Below are 16,965 nucleotides of genomic sequence, written 5' to 3'. Positions count from 1 at the left end.
TTGTGAATTGCCGCCAGTACTACCTCCCTTTCCCTGGGAGCAGCTGGCAAGGCTGATTTGAGGTAACGGCGAGGGGGAGTCGCCTCGAACTCCAGTTTGTATCCCTGAGATACAATTTGTACAGCCCAGAGATCCACCTGTGAGCGAACCCACTGGTTGCTGAAGTTTCGGAGACGCGCCCTCACCGCACCTGGCTCCGCCTGTGGAGCCCCAACGTCATGCGGTGGACTTAGTGGAAGCAGCGGAGGATTTTTGTTCCTGGGAACTGGCTGCCTGGTGCAGCTTCTTCCCTCTACCCTTGCCTCTGGCCAGAAAGGATGCTCCTCTGACCCGCTTGCCTTTCTAAGGCCGAAAGGACTGCACTTGATAATACGGTGCTTTCTTAGGCTGTGAGGGAACCGGAGGTAAAAAAGTCGACTTCCCAGCAGTTGCTGTGGATACGAGGTCCGAGAGACCGCCCCCAAACAATTCCTCACCCTTATAAGGCAAAACCTCCATGTGTTTTTTAGAATCAGCATCACCTGTCCACTGCCGAGTCCATAATACTCTCCTGGCAGAAATGGACATTGCATTAATTCTAGATGCCAGCAGGCAAATGTCCCTCTGGGCATCCCGCATATATAAGACGACGTCTTTTATATGTTCGAGGGTTAGCAAAACAGTATCCCTGTCGAGGGAACCAATGTTGTCTGACAGGGAATCAGTCCATGCTGCTGCAGCACTACACATCCAGGCTGAAGCAATAGCAGGTCTCAGTAGAGTACCAGAGTGTGTATACACAGACTTCAGGATAGCTTCCTGCTTTCTATCCGCAGGCTCCTTTAGGGCGGCCGTATCCTGAGACGGCAGTGCCACCCTTTACGATAAGCGTGTTAGCGCCTTGTCGACCCTAGGGGATGTTTCCCAACATAACCTATCCGTTAGCGGGAAAGGGTACGCCATCAGTAACCTCTTAGAAATCACTAGTTTCTTATCAGGGGAACTTCACGCTCTTCACACAATTCATTTAATTCATCAGATGGGGGAAAAGTCACTGGCTGCTTTTTCTCCCCAAACATAATACCCCTCTTGGTGGTAACCGGGTTAATGTCAGAAATGTGCAATACATCTTTCATTGCAGTAATCATGCATCGGATGGCTTTTGTAGACTGTACATTTGTCTCATCCTCATCTACACTGGAGTCAGACTCAGTGTCGACTAGAGATGAGCGGGTTCGGTTTCTCTGAATCCGAACCCGCACGAACTTCATGTTTTTTTTCACGGGTCCGAGCGACTCGGATCTTCCCGCCTTGCTCGGTTAACCCGAGCGCGCCCGAACGTCATCATGACGCTGTCGGATTCTCGCGAGACTCGGATTCTATATAAGGAGCCGCGCGTCGCCGCCATTTTCACACGTGCATTGAGATTGATAGGGAGAGGACGTGGCTGGCGTCCTCTCCATTTAGATTAGGAGAGAGAGAGAGAGATTGACCTGAGGCTGATACTGTAGAAGAGAGTGCAGAGTTTAGTGACTGACCACAGTGACCACCAGCAGTGCAGTTGTTTTATTTAATATATCCGTTCTCTGCCTGAAAAAAACGGTACACACAGTGACTCAGTCACATACCATATCTGTGTGCACTGCTCAGCCCAGTGTGCTGCATGCCTGCATCATCTATGTATATATTATATATCTGACTGTGCTCAGCTCACACAGCTTATAATTGTGGGGGAGACTGGGGAGCACTGCAGTGCCAGTTATAGGTTATAGCAGGAGCCAGGAGTACAAGACAGTCACATACCATATCTGTGTGCACTGCTCAGCCCAGTGTGCTGCATCATCTATGTATATATTATATATCTGACTGTGCTCAGCTCACACAGCTTATAATTGTGGGGGAGACTGGGGAGCACTGCAGTGCCAGTTATAGGTTATAGCAGGAGCCAGGAGTACATATTATATTAAAATTAAACAGTGCACACTTTTGCTGCAGGAGTGCCACTGCCAGTGTGACTGACCAGTGACCTGACCACACTGACCACCAGTATAGTTAGTAGTATACTATATTGTGATTGCCTGAAAAAGTTAAACACTCGTCGTGTGACTTCACTTGTGTGGTGTTTTTTTTTTTATTCTATAAAAAACTCATTCTGCTGACAGACAGTGTCCAGCAGGTCCGTCATTATATAATATATATACCTGTCCGGCTGCAGTAGTGATATATATATATTTTTTATATCATTATTTATCATCCAGTCGCAGCAGACACAGTACGGTAGTTCACGGCTGTAGCTACCTCTGTGTCGTCACTCGGCAGTCCATCCATAATTGTATACCACCTACCCGTGGTTTTTTTTTCTTTCTTCTTTATACATACATACTACTACATCTCTTTATCAACCAGTCTATATTAGCAGCAGACACAGTACAGTACGGTAGTTCACGGCTGTGGCTACCTCTGTGTCGGCACTCGGCAGTCCGTCCATAATTGTATACCACCTAACCGTGGTTTTTTTTTTATTTCTTCTTTATACATACATACTACGACATCTCTTTATCAACCAGTCTATATTAGCAGCAGACACAGTACAGTACGGTAGTTCACGGTCACAGTCATGTGCTGATTGGGGAGGGTTTTTTGGAAGGGACATCCTGCGTGACACTGCAGTGCCACTCCTAAATGGGCCCGGTGTTTGTGTCGGCCACTAGGGTCGCTAATCTTACTCACACAGTCAGCTACCTCATTGCGCCTCTTTTTTTCTTTGCGTCATGTGCTGATTGGGGAGGGTTTTTTGGAAGGGACATCCTGCGTGACACTGCAGTGCCACTCCTAAATGGGCCCGGTGTTTGTGTCGGCCACTAGGGTCGCTAATCTTACTCACACAGTCAGCTACCTCATTGCGCCTCTTTTTTTCTTTGCGTCATGTGCTGATTGGGGAGGGTTTTTTGGAAGGGACATCCTGCGTGACACTGCAGTGCCACTCCTAAATGGGCCCGGTGTTTGTGTCGGCCACTAGGGTCGCTAATCTTACTCACACAGTCAGCTACCTCATTGCGCCTCTTTTTTTCTTTGCGTCATGTGCTGATTGGGGAGGTTTTTTTGGAAGGGACATCCTGCGTGACACTGCAGTGCCACTCCTAAATGGGCCCGGTGTTTGTGTCGGCCACTAGGGTCGCTTATCTTACTCACACAGTCAGCTACCTCATTGCGCCTCTTTTTTTCTTTGCGTCATGTGCTGATTGGGGAGGGTTTTTTGGAAGGGACATCCTGCGTGACACTGCAGTGCCACTCCTAGATGGGCCAGGTGTTTGTGTCGGCCACTAGTGTCGCTTAGCTTAGTCATCCAGCGACCTTGGTGCAAATTTTAGGACTAAAAATAATATTGTGAGGTGTGAGGTATTCAGAATAGACTGAAAATGAGTGGAAATTATGGTTTTTGAGGTTAATAATAATATGGGATCAAAATGACCCCCAAATTCTATGATTTAAGCTGTTTTTTAGTGTTTTTTTAAAAAAACACCCGAATCCAAAACACACCCGAATCCGACAAAAAAAATTCGGTGAGGTTTTGCCAAAACGCGGTCGAACCCAAAACACGGCCGCGGAACCGAACCCAAAACCAAAACACAAAACCCGAAAAATTTCAGGCGCTCATCTCTAGTGTCGACATCTGTGTCTACCATCTGAGCTAGCGGGCGTTTATGAGCCCCTGACGGCTTCTGAGTCGCCTGGGCAGGCGCGGGCTGAGACCCCGGCTGTCCCAAGGCTGCTGCATCATCGAACTTTTTATGTAAGGAGTTGACACTGTCGGTTAAGACCTTCCACATATCCATCCAATCAGGTGTCGGCCCCGTCGGGGGCGACATCACACTTATCTGCCCCTGCTCCGCCTCCACGTAACCCTCCTCATCAAACATGTCGACACAGCCGTACCGACACACCGCACACACACAGGGAATGCTCAGACTGAGGACAGGACCCCACAAAGTCCTTTGGGGAGACAGAGAGAGAGTATGCCAGCACACACCACAGCGCTATATAACACAGGGATTTACACTATAAAAAGTGATTTACCCAATAGCTGCTTAAATATCTTATTTGCGCCTAAATTTATGTGCCCCCCGCCTCTTTTTTACCCTTCTCGTATCAGGATACTGCAGGGGAGAGCCTGGGGAGCTGCTTCCAGCGGAGCTGTGAAGGGAAAATGGCGCTGGTGTGCTGAGGAAGAAGGCCCCACCCCCTCAGCGGCGGGCTTCTGTCCCGCGTTTTATGTAACTTAATGGCGTTTTTTTTTACACATATACAGTTTTCAGACTGTATTATGTGTATTTTAAGTGCCAAAAGGTATTATAATTTCTGCCCAGGGCGCCCCCCCCCCCCCCCCCAGCGCCCTGCACCCTACAGTGACCGGAGTGTGTGGTGTGCTGTGGGAGCAATGGCGCACAGCTGCGGTGCTGTGCGCTACCTTAATGAACACAGGAGTCTTCTGCTGCTGATTTCATCGCTTCTCTTCTGTCTTCTGGCTCTGCAAGGGGGACGGCGGCACGGCTCCGGGAACGGACGATCGAGGTCAGGCCCTGTGTTCGAACCCTCTGGAGCTAATGGTGTCCAGTAGCCTAAAAAGCACAAGCTAGCTGCAAGCAGGTAGGTTTGCTTCTCTCCCCTCAGTCCCACGTAGCAGTGAGTCTGTTGCCAGCAGATCTCACTGAAAATAAAAAAACCTAATAAATACTTTCTTTTCTAGCAAGCTCAGGAGAGCCCACTAGGAGCACCCAGCTCTGGCTGGGCACAGATTCTAACTGAGGTCTGAAGGAGGGGCATAGAGGGAGGAGCCAGTGCACACCAGATAGTACCTAATCTTTCTTTTAGAGTGCCCAGTCTCCTGCGGAGCCCGTCTATTCCCCATGGTCCTTACGGAGTTCCCAGCATCCACTAGGACGTCAGAGAAACAGTGTTTCCCACTCACTCGCCCCTGTTGTATGGTGAGTTATGTGTGCAGGGTGGGCGGTGCAGGGCGAAGGGGGTGAACACACAGGGAAAAGCCAATAACAGGTATCCCGGGATTGACCATTTTTCAATCCCGATACCCGGGATTAAGAAAATGGCCCGAGATTGGCCTCCCTACTGGGTGTAGTATGGTATGCCAGCGGCCGGGCTCCCGGCGACCAGCATACCGGGAGCCCGACCGTCGGCATACCGACAGCGTGGCGAGCGCAAATGAGCCCCTTGCGGGCTCGCTGCCCTCGCTACGCTGCAGGCACAGTGGCGCGCTACGCGCACCACGCTATTTTATTCTCCCTCCAGGGGGGTCATGGACCCCCACGAGGGAGAAAAAGTGTCGGTATGCCGGCTGACGGGATTCCGGCGCCGGTATACTGTGCACCGGGATCCCGACAGTCCGCATACTGAAGACCACCCTCCCTACTGTATGACATGCAGTGGCAAGCTAAGGCAGAACAGGAGCATCAAGGCACTTCAGCGCCGATCCCCCAGCCAGGTCTCCCCTCCCCTCAGAGGAGAACAGAGCCAAATTAAGTGAATAATAAATCCCCACCAGTAAAGTGAGCAATGATGATCTGCACGTTCAGCTTGGCAGCCGGGAGGACCACAGTGCATCGCTATGCACACAACAGCCCCCCCCCACACACACACTCAATCTCTACATCAGTCCCTCCACCCTGGATATAATGGGCCTTCTGTGTACAGGACCTGAGTGCGCAGACCCATCGGGAAGGAGGGGGTGGAGCAGGATTGCAGCAGTAGCTACGGAGACAGCGGCCCAGCCCCAAGCACCTATGTGATCCACAGAGAGCTGTTGGGGGGTGAAATCTTATTTTCAGAAAAACAGTTATTGGGGGACAATGAAAGAGGTATTTTGGGGGGTTTGAGGAGGGTCAGTGTGGTATTAGTAGTGGGATGTGGGAAGGTCAGCCGATGGTGTGATCTGAGTGGCAATGAGAATGTGTTTGGATTTGTTTGCAAAATATTTTTAAAAATAAAAAATAATAGAAGATGTGCACATAAAAACGTTTGCTTGCTCTGTATGAGGGAGAACAGTTTTCAAGGGGCAACTTTTTTTTTTGCCCTGGGCGCCATCAACCCTAATTACGCCTCTGGGCCAGACTGGATCGCTGCACTGCACGCACACCCCGGGAACCCAGTGAAATGCTAAAAGCATCTCTGGGCTGCGATCGCCTCTTACTGATTGACAGGCAGAGGTGGTCGCAGGGCGGGAGGGGGTGTGCCAACGTCGTTAGAACGCCGTTAGCAGGGCACGGTCTGGACAACAGAGGCGTGACGTCACACGCAGCCGCTGCAACCCGGGACGCGGTGAGTAGCGAGCTGCCATTGCGCAGGAGCTGCGCTGGCAGGGAGCTACTCAGCGGGTACAAAAGCATCGCCGCAGTGCAATGCTTTTGCACCCTTGTGGGGGAGGGGGGGGCAGACATGGGGGGCGGACTAGCCCTGTGCTGGGCGTCCCCCCGCATGTCTGTGTGACTGATCGTAGATGTGCTAAATTTAGCACATCTACGATCAGATCTGAATTACTCCCACTGTACATGTGACATCACAAGAATTGGCCCTGCAGCTACCAGTGCCCTATGGGAATCCTGTAGAAATGACTGCCTGGCTCGCCAAGTCTCCTAACAGGCGACTGGCTCAGGTACCATGTCATGATTCTGGTGCAATTAATCTGGGGAGGGTGTAGAAGGCAGGGGTCAGCTAGTACCACATAGTATGCTGCCTGCTCCTGATCCCATCTCCTCCTCCTCCAACACGTAAGCTCTCATCTATTTTTTATCTGTTCTTTTTGTTCTCTTATTTTTATCTGTTCTTTTTGTTCTCTTATTTTTTATATGTTCTTGCCTATGCCAACATTCTGCCTTTGTCCCATTCTCTGTCTGCACAAGTCTCTCTTCCCTTTCTTTGTGCCAGCCTTTCTGTCCATCCTCTAACTGCACCAGCCTTTCTCTGCCCTTCCTCTGTCTGTACCAGCCTCTCTTAACTTCCTCTGCGCCATCCTCTCTGCCCATCCCCTGTCTGTGCCAGCCTCTCTTCCCTTCCTCTGCGCCATCCTCTATGTTCATCCTCTGTCTGCACCAGGCTCTTTGCCCACCCTCTAGCTGCAACAGCATTTCTGCCCATCCACTGTTTGCATCGGCCTCTCTTCCCACTGCCTCTCCTCGTCACCATCTCTCTCCTGTCACCCAATGCCTGTCACCCTCTCCCCATCACCATCTCGTCTCCCACTGCCTGTCATCCTCTCCCACTTACCCTCTCTCTGCTGTCACCTTCTCTCTCCTGTCACCCTCTGCCCATCACTCTCTGCATCTCTCCGTCACCCTTTTCTTCTCCTCATTAACCAATCCATCTCCCTGTCACCCTCTACCTCTCCCGAGTGTCACCTACTGCCTGTCATCCTCTGCTTCTCCCCAGCGTCACCCACTGCCTGTCACTTACTGCCTCTCCAAGGTGTCACTCAATGCCTATCCCATAGGAGTGCTCCAATTTATAGTTTGCAGAGGGGGTACCAAACACCCTAGCATCAGCCATGTGCACAGGAATTAAGGAGTTAAACACATACAAAGTCGCAGATGCAGCACAATGGAACTTGTCATGAGAAAAAGCTGGGTGGCTGCTGCATTGTAGCACTTCATATACAGATTCAAACTCATATGCACACAGATGTACTAGTGTCGTACATCAAACTAATCAGTATAATCTAGCAAAGTAGTTTTGTCACCTTCAGTTGTTTTATTTGTGTGTGTGTGTGTGAATAAAATACACATTTTGGTGAAAAAGACGTTCAGACGGTTGAGTTGCCTGGGACCTGGCGCACCGAAAGGGGCTGTTGGGTGCAAATGTAGCCACCGTGCATGAGGACACTTCTGTATATACAAATGACATCCTCCTAGCTGTGACAAACCGTTTTATACCACTACCCAAATTGAATGTGAAATAGAGCTGTTTGGTGAGGTCCCTGATTTCAGTATCACCTCCATTAAAACTGAGGTATCAGACATTAATTTCCCGAGGGCATGTAAACTATAAACGCCTTTATATTTAAGTGGCAAGGTCACAGTATCAAGTACCTGGAGTAAACACAATAGAGTAGTGTCATTTATTTTAATAATTCCTCTTACACCATCAATATTTTCCTTTCTGCACCCTCTCCCCCTTCCATTTTATCTTTTCATTAAAAAAAAAGAAAAAAAAAGAATGAAATAAAGATGAGGAATGAAACGAATTAATCCAATTGATCTGCAAATGTTTAACAAAGAGTACTAGTAGTCTTTAGGCTTTATTTGTTCTTAATCTAATAGCAAATAATCACATCATGTTTTCACATTATTAACTACCCTTATACTTATGGAGTCAGTGCATCCTGTATTTTTCATTTGACACATAGCATTTTAATAATTATAATTTTAGTGATAAACAAAAATAAAGATTATTTACCTGTTTGAGGCACATAACATACACTCATTGGCGTATGTTTTTCCATCTGTTCCACAAACAGGATTCAAATCTCTTGGACACCCTGGTAACTGGTATAAGTAACATTTTGGCTGGAGGGGGGGGGGGGGGGGGGGATTTAAAAAGTGCAACAGTTAAACAACAGTTAGGTTAATTGTTTTCGAATGTATTTTTATTGTTACAAAACAATTTCTGATGAGTGGCGCTTGCGTTGCTACAATTATAAAACAGCATTACAGGTTAACATCACAATCAGTAAGAAAATTCTGACAATGTTATATAATAGCTACTGTATACAGAAGATTGTTAAATAGCGTAAGTGTAGTGAGCTCTTGAGTAAACACAAATCTAGTCACTTTGAGGAAATACCCTGTTGAGTCATATAAGAGTCCTAAACTGATGAACATAAACAAAACTAAACAGTAGTGAAGAATGAGCGTAAACCATAAAGCAGTAAAATAATTACACAGGTTATAGGCCCTACACACTGGCAGATAATACTCAATGATATGAACAATCTCGTTCATTAATGAACGAGATACCGTTCATATCTTTGAGTGTGGAGTCACCAGCGATCAACGATGCGCGGCCCCGCGCTCGTTCATCACTGGTGACATGTCGGCTGTGCATGCAGGCCAATATGGATGAGATCGTCCATATTTGCCTGAACTGCTATGGAGCCGGGTGACGGGGGGAGTGAAGAAACTTCACTCCCCTCGTCACTGTTCCCCCCCTCCCGCCGCCGGGTCACCCATTGGCCGTATCCGCCAAATGTGTAGGGCCCTTATGTCTTATGAATTGTTAATTCTATTAAATCAAAGTGTGATAGCAAATCAGGGCAAGGAGTGTGTGTGCTTTACTCCTATAGGCTGCCCTTGGTGCAAAATACAGTTAAAAATAATTGAAAAAATAGGAACTAAATTGTTCCATTATAAGAGTGCCACAATGACAAAAAACAAACAATAAAGCATACAGTGCTTCCACATTGAAAAGAAGACACAGCAATACAGGCTTTGATATTTTTTTTCTTCCTTGACTTTCCCCAAACCCTCAACATCACTAATGCACACCACCATCAATTAAATTAATTTTAAAACAGAGATGCAGTCACAGAAGCATTGCCTTAATAGCTTTCTACACAATAAAAAACTGGTATAGATTTCATAATTTTTTACATGTAAACCAAAATGAATAATGGAATTTAAACCATTACTGAGTATTCCCCCAACATGTTCAGAAAACTGAACATCCGGAAGTCCTCCTAGATTCCTGGAAAAGCTGTACCCCTCCTGGAAGTAACACACTTCCCTAGTTATATGGATGTAATGATACTGCATATCACATCATAATGGCCCCACAGCAAATCAAGGCATTGCCAATCATATCACCACAGCCTCTAAGCTTGGCACTTCTAAGAATGTAGGCTTAAAACTGCTTCAACTTTGTAAAACAATCACATTTATAGTTTTAAGATGGCTAAACAATATGCCATATAACAATATAATCCATAGCTATCCAGTCTACAGATCTACAGTGCCTAGCTAGACAGTCAATATGTCAACACCAAATGGTTGACGTGCATTAGGTCGACATGGTTATTAGGTCGATGTGTAAATGGACGACAGGTTTAAATGGTCGACCCAGATATGGTCGACATGCATTTTCTTTTTTCTACTTTTTCATACTTTACCATCCACATGGACTACGACTGGGAATAGTAACCTGTGTCGAGTGTAGCAATAGCGGAGTGAGGCACCTTGCCTGAAGTTTGCTCACCATGCGAGGGGTCGCAGTACACTAATTGGGGTTCCCTGTGCTGTGATGGCAGGACAACACCAAAAACGTACAAATTTTGTGTTGACCTTTTGTCATGTCTACCTTTCTCATGTCAACCTAATGACCATGTCGACCTTTTCTGTGTCGACCTATTGACTGTAGACCTTTTGCTTGTAGATGATCCACACCCGAGTCCATAAGTGACATAGGGGAAGATGTATTAACCTGGAGAATGGATAAGGCAGTGATAAGCGCAAAGTCATAACGCACCAGCCAATCATTATGGATTTGAAAAATGACAGTTAGGAGCTGATTAGCTGGTGTGTTATCACCTTCTACTTATCACTGCTTTATCCTTTCTCCAGGCTTAGTACATCTGCATCATATTTGCTAAGGGGCCACATCACTTGAAAGGGGCTCACCTCTTTCAAATGTGGGTTGCCCTATACCTATAGATGCTATTAGACAGCTGTGAGGACATGCAGTACACATTTCAAATATCTTCAACAATAACAATAATACATGTTTGCTTACTTGATTCAACATTTAATATTTGCCAACTCTATTATGTACAAACAATGAGAACTCAAAATAAGATAGTGCTCTGTGTCGTAAAGCATAATACTAGTGGCGTACATATAAAGCTCTGCATTACCACCTAGTGGGCAAACCGTTGAACTGGTGTTACTAGACAAAGGTAATGCAATTGCCAAGTTTATGTTTCACATAATATGTTTGCATTTTGTTCTGTATTATATTCTTACATATTTGCCTTATATCCTTTTACTAGGTGATTCATCACGCCCTACGGGCACTCTTCACTCCGTCGTAAGGGGCTACGCCCCCGTAACCCCCAGAGAAATGTGAAGGTGTAGAATAGTAGTTTCAGAGTGTTTTTTTATGGTGGAGGTGGGGGTGGGGGTGATGGTAGTTGTGGGGGGGGGGGGGGGTTGAGGTGTATGTGTTTTACGGTTAGAGGCAGATGTTGTATGTGATAGGTTTTGGGAGGTTTTGTGCTGCATTGTGGAGGGGGGTGAAGGGACTGTGGGTGACGGAGTGTGTTGTGGGAAGGTGTACATGGATTCGACTGGCTGGGCCGAAGATGCTGTGGTTGGTGGGTGACCAGAGTGAGGCTGGATGGTGGATGTGGTCCAGTGACTGTATACTTTGGGCTAGGGGTGAGGGTTGGGGAAGGGGAGAGGAGGTGTTCCACTTGGTGGAGGTGTAGGGGTTAGGGGGAGGGTAGACGAAGGTGCCATGGCTGAGGGATGTTTACATGGGGTGGGTTGTGTAGGGTATTGGGATGTGTGGTGTGTGCCTGTGGGGGGGTGGGGAGTAGGCTAGGGGGATGTGGAAGGTTGGTGTGAGGTGTTTTGGTTGAATTGTAGTGGCGGGGTTTGTTGTGTGTTGGAGTTGTGGGTGTGCAAGGGTTGTGTTAATAGCTGTGAGGGTTAGTGGTTGCTAAGGTGGAGTTGGTGGGTCGTGGTTTTGCAAGTATGGGGAACTGATGTTGTGCGAGCAGTGATGTGTGAAGGGTGCTTGCATTGTGTTGTTGGAGGAGGGGTTGGTGGATAGTTCCTTCGTGTGGGAAGGAACAGAATGTGGTGTTAGGGTGTTTGTTGGGGGCTGAGGTGTGTTGGTTTGGTAGATGTTGGAGTTGCGATTTGCATCTTTGTGGCTGTAGGATATGCGGGTAGTGTTGTGCGCTAACTGGTGTTTTGTTGGTTTGAGATAATGAGTTGGCTGTAGAGGGAAGGAGGTGGGTGTGTGATAGGTTTAGGGTGGTGTTGGCCTGGATTGTGGAGGGTGTTGAAGGGAATGTGCATGGTGGAGTGTTGTTTGGGAGGGCAATGTAGTTTGCTGTGGGGGTTGCAAAAATGCTGTGAGGAGTGTATTGTGGTGCTTGCGCAAGTGCGTGGAGGGGGGCTGCTGACTGTAAATGTTTTGGGTAGTGGTGAGGGATGGTGGTGGTGACAGGAGGTGTAGTGTGTGATGGAGTTGTGGTTGTGGGTGGCAGTGGGATGGGGTTGGAAGTCTCAATGGGTGGAGGAGGTCCACATGGGATGGATGGGTGGAGGATTTTGTTGGGGTTGGGGTGTGTGCATGCAAGGGGGGGGGGGTTACTGGGTTAGGCAGATGGGGAAGGTTGTGTTGTGGTGCAGGGTGTGTTGGATGGGTGGTGTATTTTGAGGGTGGCTGGCAGGTATGGGGTAACTGTGGTTGTGGGATGGGCTTGCGGTGTGCAGCGGGTGTTGGACAGGTGGTTGAGTGGGTGTGGGGTTGTCTGTAATTTGTAGTGTTGGCTGTGTGAGGGTTGTGTTTTTTATGTGGTGTGAGGGTGATGGGGGCAGGAGGGGTTGTTGTTGGGTGGGGATGTAGCAAGGATGGGGAAGGTGTTTTGTGTGTGCAGTGGGCAGGGGAGGGTACGTGCGTGTTGTTAGGAGTGTGGAGGGTGAGTGTGTGTGTGTGTGTGTGTGTGTGTAAGGGAGAGAAGGGTGCACTGTTTGTGTGCTGATAGGCGATGGTCTATCTCTGGCTGCTGGCTGGAGCTGTAAAGTGTTGTGGTGATAGGGCTGTGCTGGGACCATGAGGCTGCACTTGTTCCCCCCCTTGTGATGGGGGCATGCGAGTGTGGATTAGGGTAAAAGGCATTGCTGCACATACGGGGATGGGTGATAGTGCAAGGTGGGCGTGTGTGAGTGTCTGGCTGCGTTAGGTGTATAGAATCTGGAATGTGCGCTCGTGTCCCTTGTCCCGCCGTGTGGTTGTCTGGTGGTGGCTTGGAACATACATATCTTCCATAGGGCTAGGGGCAGTTGCAGGCGATACACGTAACGGAGGTAGAGTGAGGTGCGGGGTGCTTGCAGTGTGATGCGGCATCGCATGTGCAGCAATGGGCAGTATTAACATGGTGTGTGCTGGTCCGTTGTGCGGACAGCGGCTCCCGGCCTGTATGTCTCCTCAGTAGCTGGATTTGGTAGCTGGTGACGGGGTTTGGCGGAGGGAGGGTTCCGTGGTGTGGCGTGCGGGTGTCAGTCGGGGTTTGGGTGACTGTGTGTTGCTGGGAAAGGAGGCTCTCATTTCCACAGGGCTGCAGTGTGTGTGTGAGCTGGCAGCTGTGTGCGGAGCGGAGCATGGTGCGTGCAGTGGGAGTGTTGTGTGAGCAGGGATGGGTGGGTGGTGTGGCGTTGTGCAAATGGCGTGCGTTGTGCAAATGGCCCCCCTGTGTTAGGTGGTGACGGGGTTGCATATGTGAGGGGTCCATGGCGTGGGGTGTGGGTGTACACATGGCCGGATTAAGCCCAAGACAGGTGTGCGCAACCCCCCTGCCGATCACCAGCACCACCCCCCTGCAATCACCAGCACCCCCCTGCTGATCACCAGCACCACCACCCCCTCCCCCTGCCGATTACCAGTACAAAATCCCCGCCGGCTGCACGCGCTGCTCACCTGGCTCACACAGGCAATGGGAGCGCTGCAGCAGGGTGAGAGGACACCAGGTTGCCGGGGCAGGAGGGAACCACGCTGCCGGGGCCGAGTGCGAGGTGTGGATGCGGCTTCCTCCTCTCGGGCAGCACAGTCAAGCAATCTCCAGCCTTCGCCGTGTCAAAGTCAGAAAAATGTCTTAAATGCACACTGCCATATTTGCACCGCACACTGGTCCGTGCTGCGCGTGCGTACGCTCTCCCGTGGAAGCGCATACCCGCAATAGCGTGCACTCGCACGCGCAGTATGCGCATTTACGGTAGAGTTTATGTGATCGTAGCGTGCGACTCATTCGTTACAAAAGTTCACAATTAATGTAGTTTATAGATCATGTTCCCCTCAATAGTTTCTGTAAGTTTGGTTTAGATAGAATGTCCCTGAGCGGAGGAATCCCTCTTTGTATTGCACGAAGGGTCTAACAGGAGTCATACAGCAGTGTTTGGTACCCATCGGAAGAGTATTTAATTAGCAATATTCCGGTGTTGGTTTGGAGCGTATTAATCGCTCGTGCGAATAGTTATGGACATAAGAAGTTTATGTCCATTTCTATGATTTACACATACTCAGGTATGCGGCGGGAAACCCAGTTCCCCACCCACCTGAGCTGTTGGAAATCAGCACAGCCCACCTGTATGAATCAACCTATGACCTTTGGTTACAGTACAGGGCCGAATTCCTGTGTCCAATAAACTGTAGGATTGTAGGGACTAGGAGATTGCATTGTGTGTGGGGCATAAATAGGCAGACCGACCACATCCAGCTCTCACTCTCTCATCAACGGTTATCTGCTGATAATCGGGAGCTGGATATCGAGGCGCAGGCGATCATACCCTTTGTGCGTAAGTTCTCTCCATAATCATTGTCTTTCTGCGAGCCAATATCTCTCTCTCTCCTCTTTTCTCTTAAATACTTCATAGTAGTATTGTATTGTATTGCATTTAGGTCAGTGTAGTATTGTCTTTTTGTATTCATTGTTTAGTTCTGTGGTTAGGAAGTCTCTGTTATATTGTAGTGTATCATATGTACTGTTATCCCCTTTTACAAGTATATTAGACATAATACAGTAAATAGGCCTTGGAAACCTAAACCAGTATCAGTGTATTTACTATAGTGTTAAGTGTTCACTTGAGCGTCGGTGACGCTCAAACAGCTTTGTAGGTAGTCAGGTTACACAAGGTTGCGTTTACACCCTGTACTCACATTAAGGTATTCTGTGTGTTTCATCGGTATAAGGTTTAATATCAAGGTATAGTGTTGTGAGCGTCTGCACCGCTGGTGACCTCCTCGTGGTCTCTAGCGTATGCTACGTTACAGCGAATCTTTCCCCTAGACATAACCAATAACGTGTCCTGTGATCACTGGGCCGTGAGCGAACGTGACGCTTGAGCGTCTCGCCTACGGCTGAGCGATCGTTACGCAAATAGCGTATCATTACGGTATTTCTTAAATAAACAGCGTACAGTGTTCTTAGCTTCATAAGGGTTGTTTATACGACAAAGGAATTTAGCATTGTCAATTGCGGGCTCGTCCGGTCCTTTTCACATCTGCACTAGGTAGATCAGCAGACGTTATCCCCCAGCAAAAGGGTGGGAGGTTGTCTCGCAGTTGCTGACGGGATAAGCGTCTGCTTCGCTTAGGTAAAGAGTGCTGAAGGAATCCGGTAACCGGAAGTAAGAACAAAACGCTTGTGTCTTTTAAAACTGTTTATTTTTCTTTTGTCTTGCGTACGCACGCATATATCTGCATTTCTATTTCATTTTTTCGTATATCACTATTCCTGTTTGCCAAATTTTATAGTTGATAGAAAGGGCTAAAAGGAGATTTGCTGTTATTTAATAGTAGAGGTAATAGTTAAAGTATAGAACAACACACGGGTTGTCTGGAAAACAAGGCAGTCAGTGTGGATTGCGGTAGATGATCAGGGATCATCTACATTGATAAATAAATATATTGTGTTACGGTGGATCCTTTGCATTGCGTACACGTGTCGCTAACAAAGACTAGCGTACGCAATCCAAAAGGCAGACGCACGCAGCGTACACTACGCAACGTAGCGTCTGGTTACGCCCACGTAGCCCAAGTCACGAAAAGTTGAATTAGCGCAAAGCGATAATTAGCGCAAAGCGATAATTAGCGCAAAAGCGATAAGTAACGCACAGCGGTAGATAACGCGACGCGGTAAATAACGCAAATCTATTTTTGGAAAATCTAAAATTTAGTTTAACAGATCCTGCTCCTAATTGGTAACACTCTTGGCCTGAAGACAATTTCTGCGCAGAAATAGATATAGAAACAAAAGTGTACATGTGTTGAGTGAGTGTGTTTTGTATACAAAAGTTTATACAATTTTAAAGGTGGAACCAAAAGGAAAGTCGGGTACTCGTTAAGGAACATACGTGTAAGTGACATATACGGTGGCCAGGGAGGCATCTCTGGTTAAATAATATTTGAGCATTAGAGTATAGCAGGTCATAAGGAACAAGACCAGGAGGTCATAAGGAACAAGACCAGGAGGTCGTAAGGTAAAAGGTCCGCTATAAAAGTCCAGTGGCACAACGCCTGGGGTGTTGGTGCAGAACCCATATAGGCCATACAAGCTCTGGCTGAAGGAATCGCAGCCGGAAACATAGATTCCATTGATCTTTCAGTACATGACAAGTAGTGCTCGTATACTGAACGATTGGACCGCACGTTATTGTGTGCAGTAGTTAGTAATCTGACCTAATACCATTAGAGTAAAGTGGTCACAAACGCTATCTGTACGTTCTGACGTGATTTGTGTAATTTTTTATTTTTGGAAGGGAAGTTCGCTGGTCACTCAGGAACTATCTAACAACCCCAACTTTACTGGAAAGAGTAAGTGTCCTGCGGGTAACCCTCATATGTTCCAGTAAACTAAAGGTTCACAGGGGCCCTGGGTTGGGTACCACAGCTCTGGTTTACAGTGATTGCGGCATAGGCCAACGTGGGCGAGAAGTAAGTGGGGTACTTGATAAACCACCACCGCCGGCCTGCCCAAGGACATCTTGGTTTGTTTGTAAGGGTGCGCTGAAAGCCTTGATATTCAAGGAGGAATAAGCAACGCCTGCAGATTATGGGGGCCATTTGTTCAGGTAGGGGGCGATCAACCCAGGTTCAGGTTGATTCAGAGAACCGATCCATCGGGTCGGCACGATATGTGATGTGTAAGAAATATGGAAATCACGCTGAAGTTTTTTGTGATGAATGGGAGAGAATGACTGT

At 47.9% G+C, this 16,965-nt stretch overlaps 1 protein-coding gene across 1 annotated transcript in view; it reads right to left on the bottom strand.

The window, feature by feature from the left end:
* SPINK2 (serine peptidase inhibitor Kazal type 2) overlaps positions 1-16,965 on the bottom strand; it is a 52,875-nt gene that overhangs the window by 14,211 nt on the left and 21,699 nt on the right. The window contains exon 3 of the mRNA XM_063925348.1: positions 8,443-8,552. Coding sequence (XP_063781418.1) covers positions 8,443-8,552 — 110 coding nt within the window. The remainder of the gene's footprint in view (positions 1-8,442; positions 8,553-16,965) is intronic.

Source organism: Pseudophryne corroboree, chromosome 1 (genome assembly GCF_028390025.1).
Source record: "Pseudophryne corroboree isolate aPseCor3 chromosome 1, aPseCor3.hap2, whole genome shotgun sequence".
Taxonomy (NCBI): domain Eukaryota; kingdom Metazoa; phylum Chordata; class Amphibia; order Anura; family Myobatrachidae; genus Pseudophryne; species Pseudophryne corroboree.
Note: the sequence above shows the minus strand (reverse complement) of the source record. Positions and strands in the feature narration are given on the sequence as shown.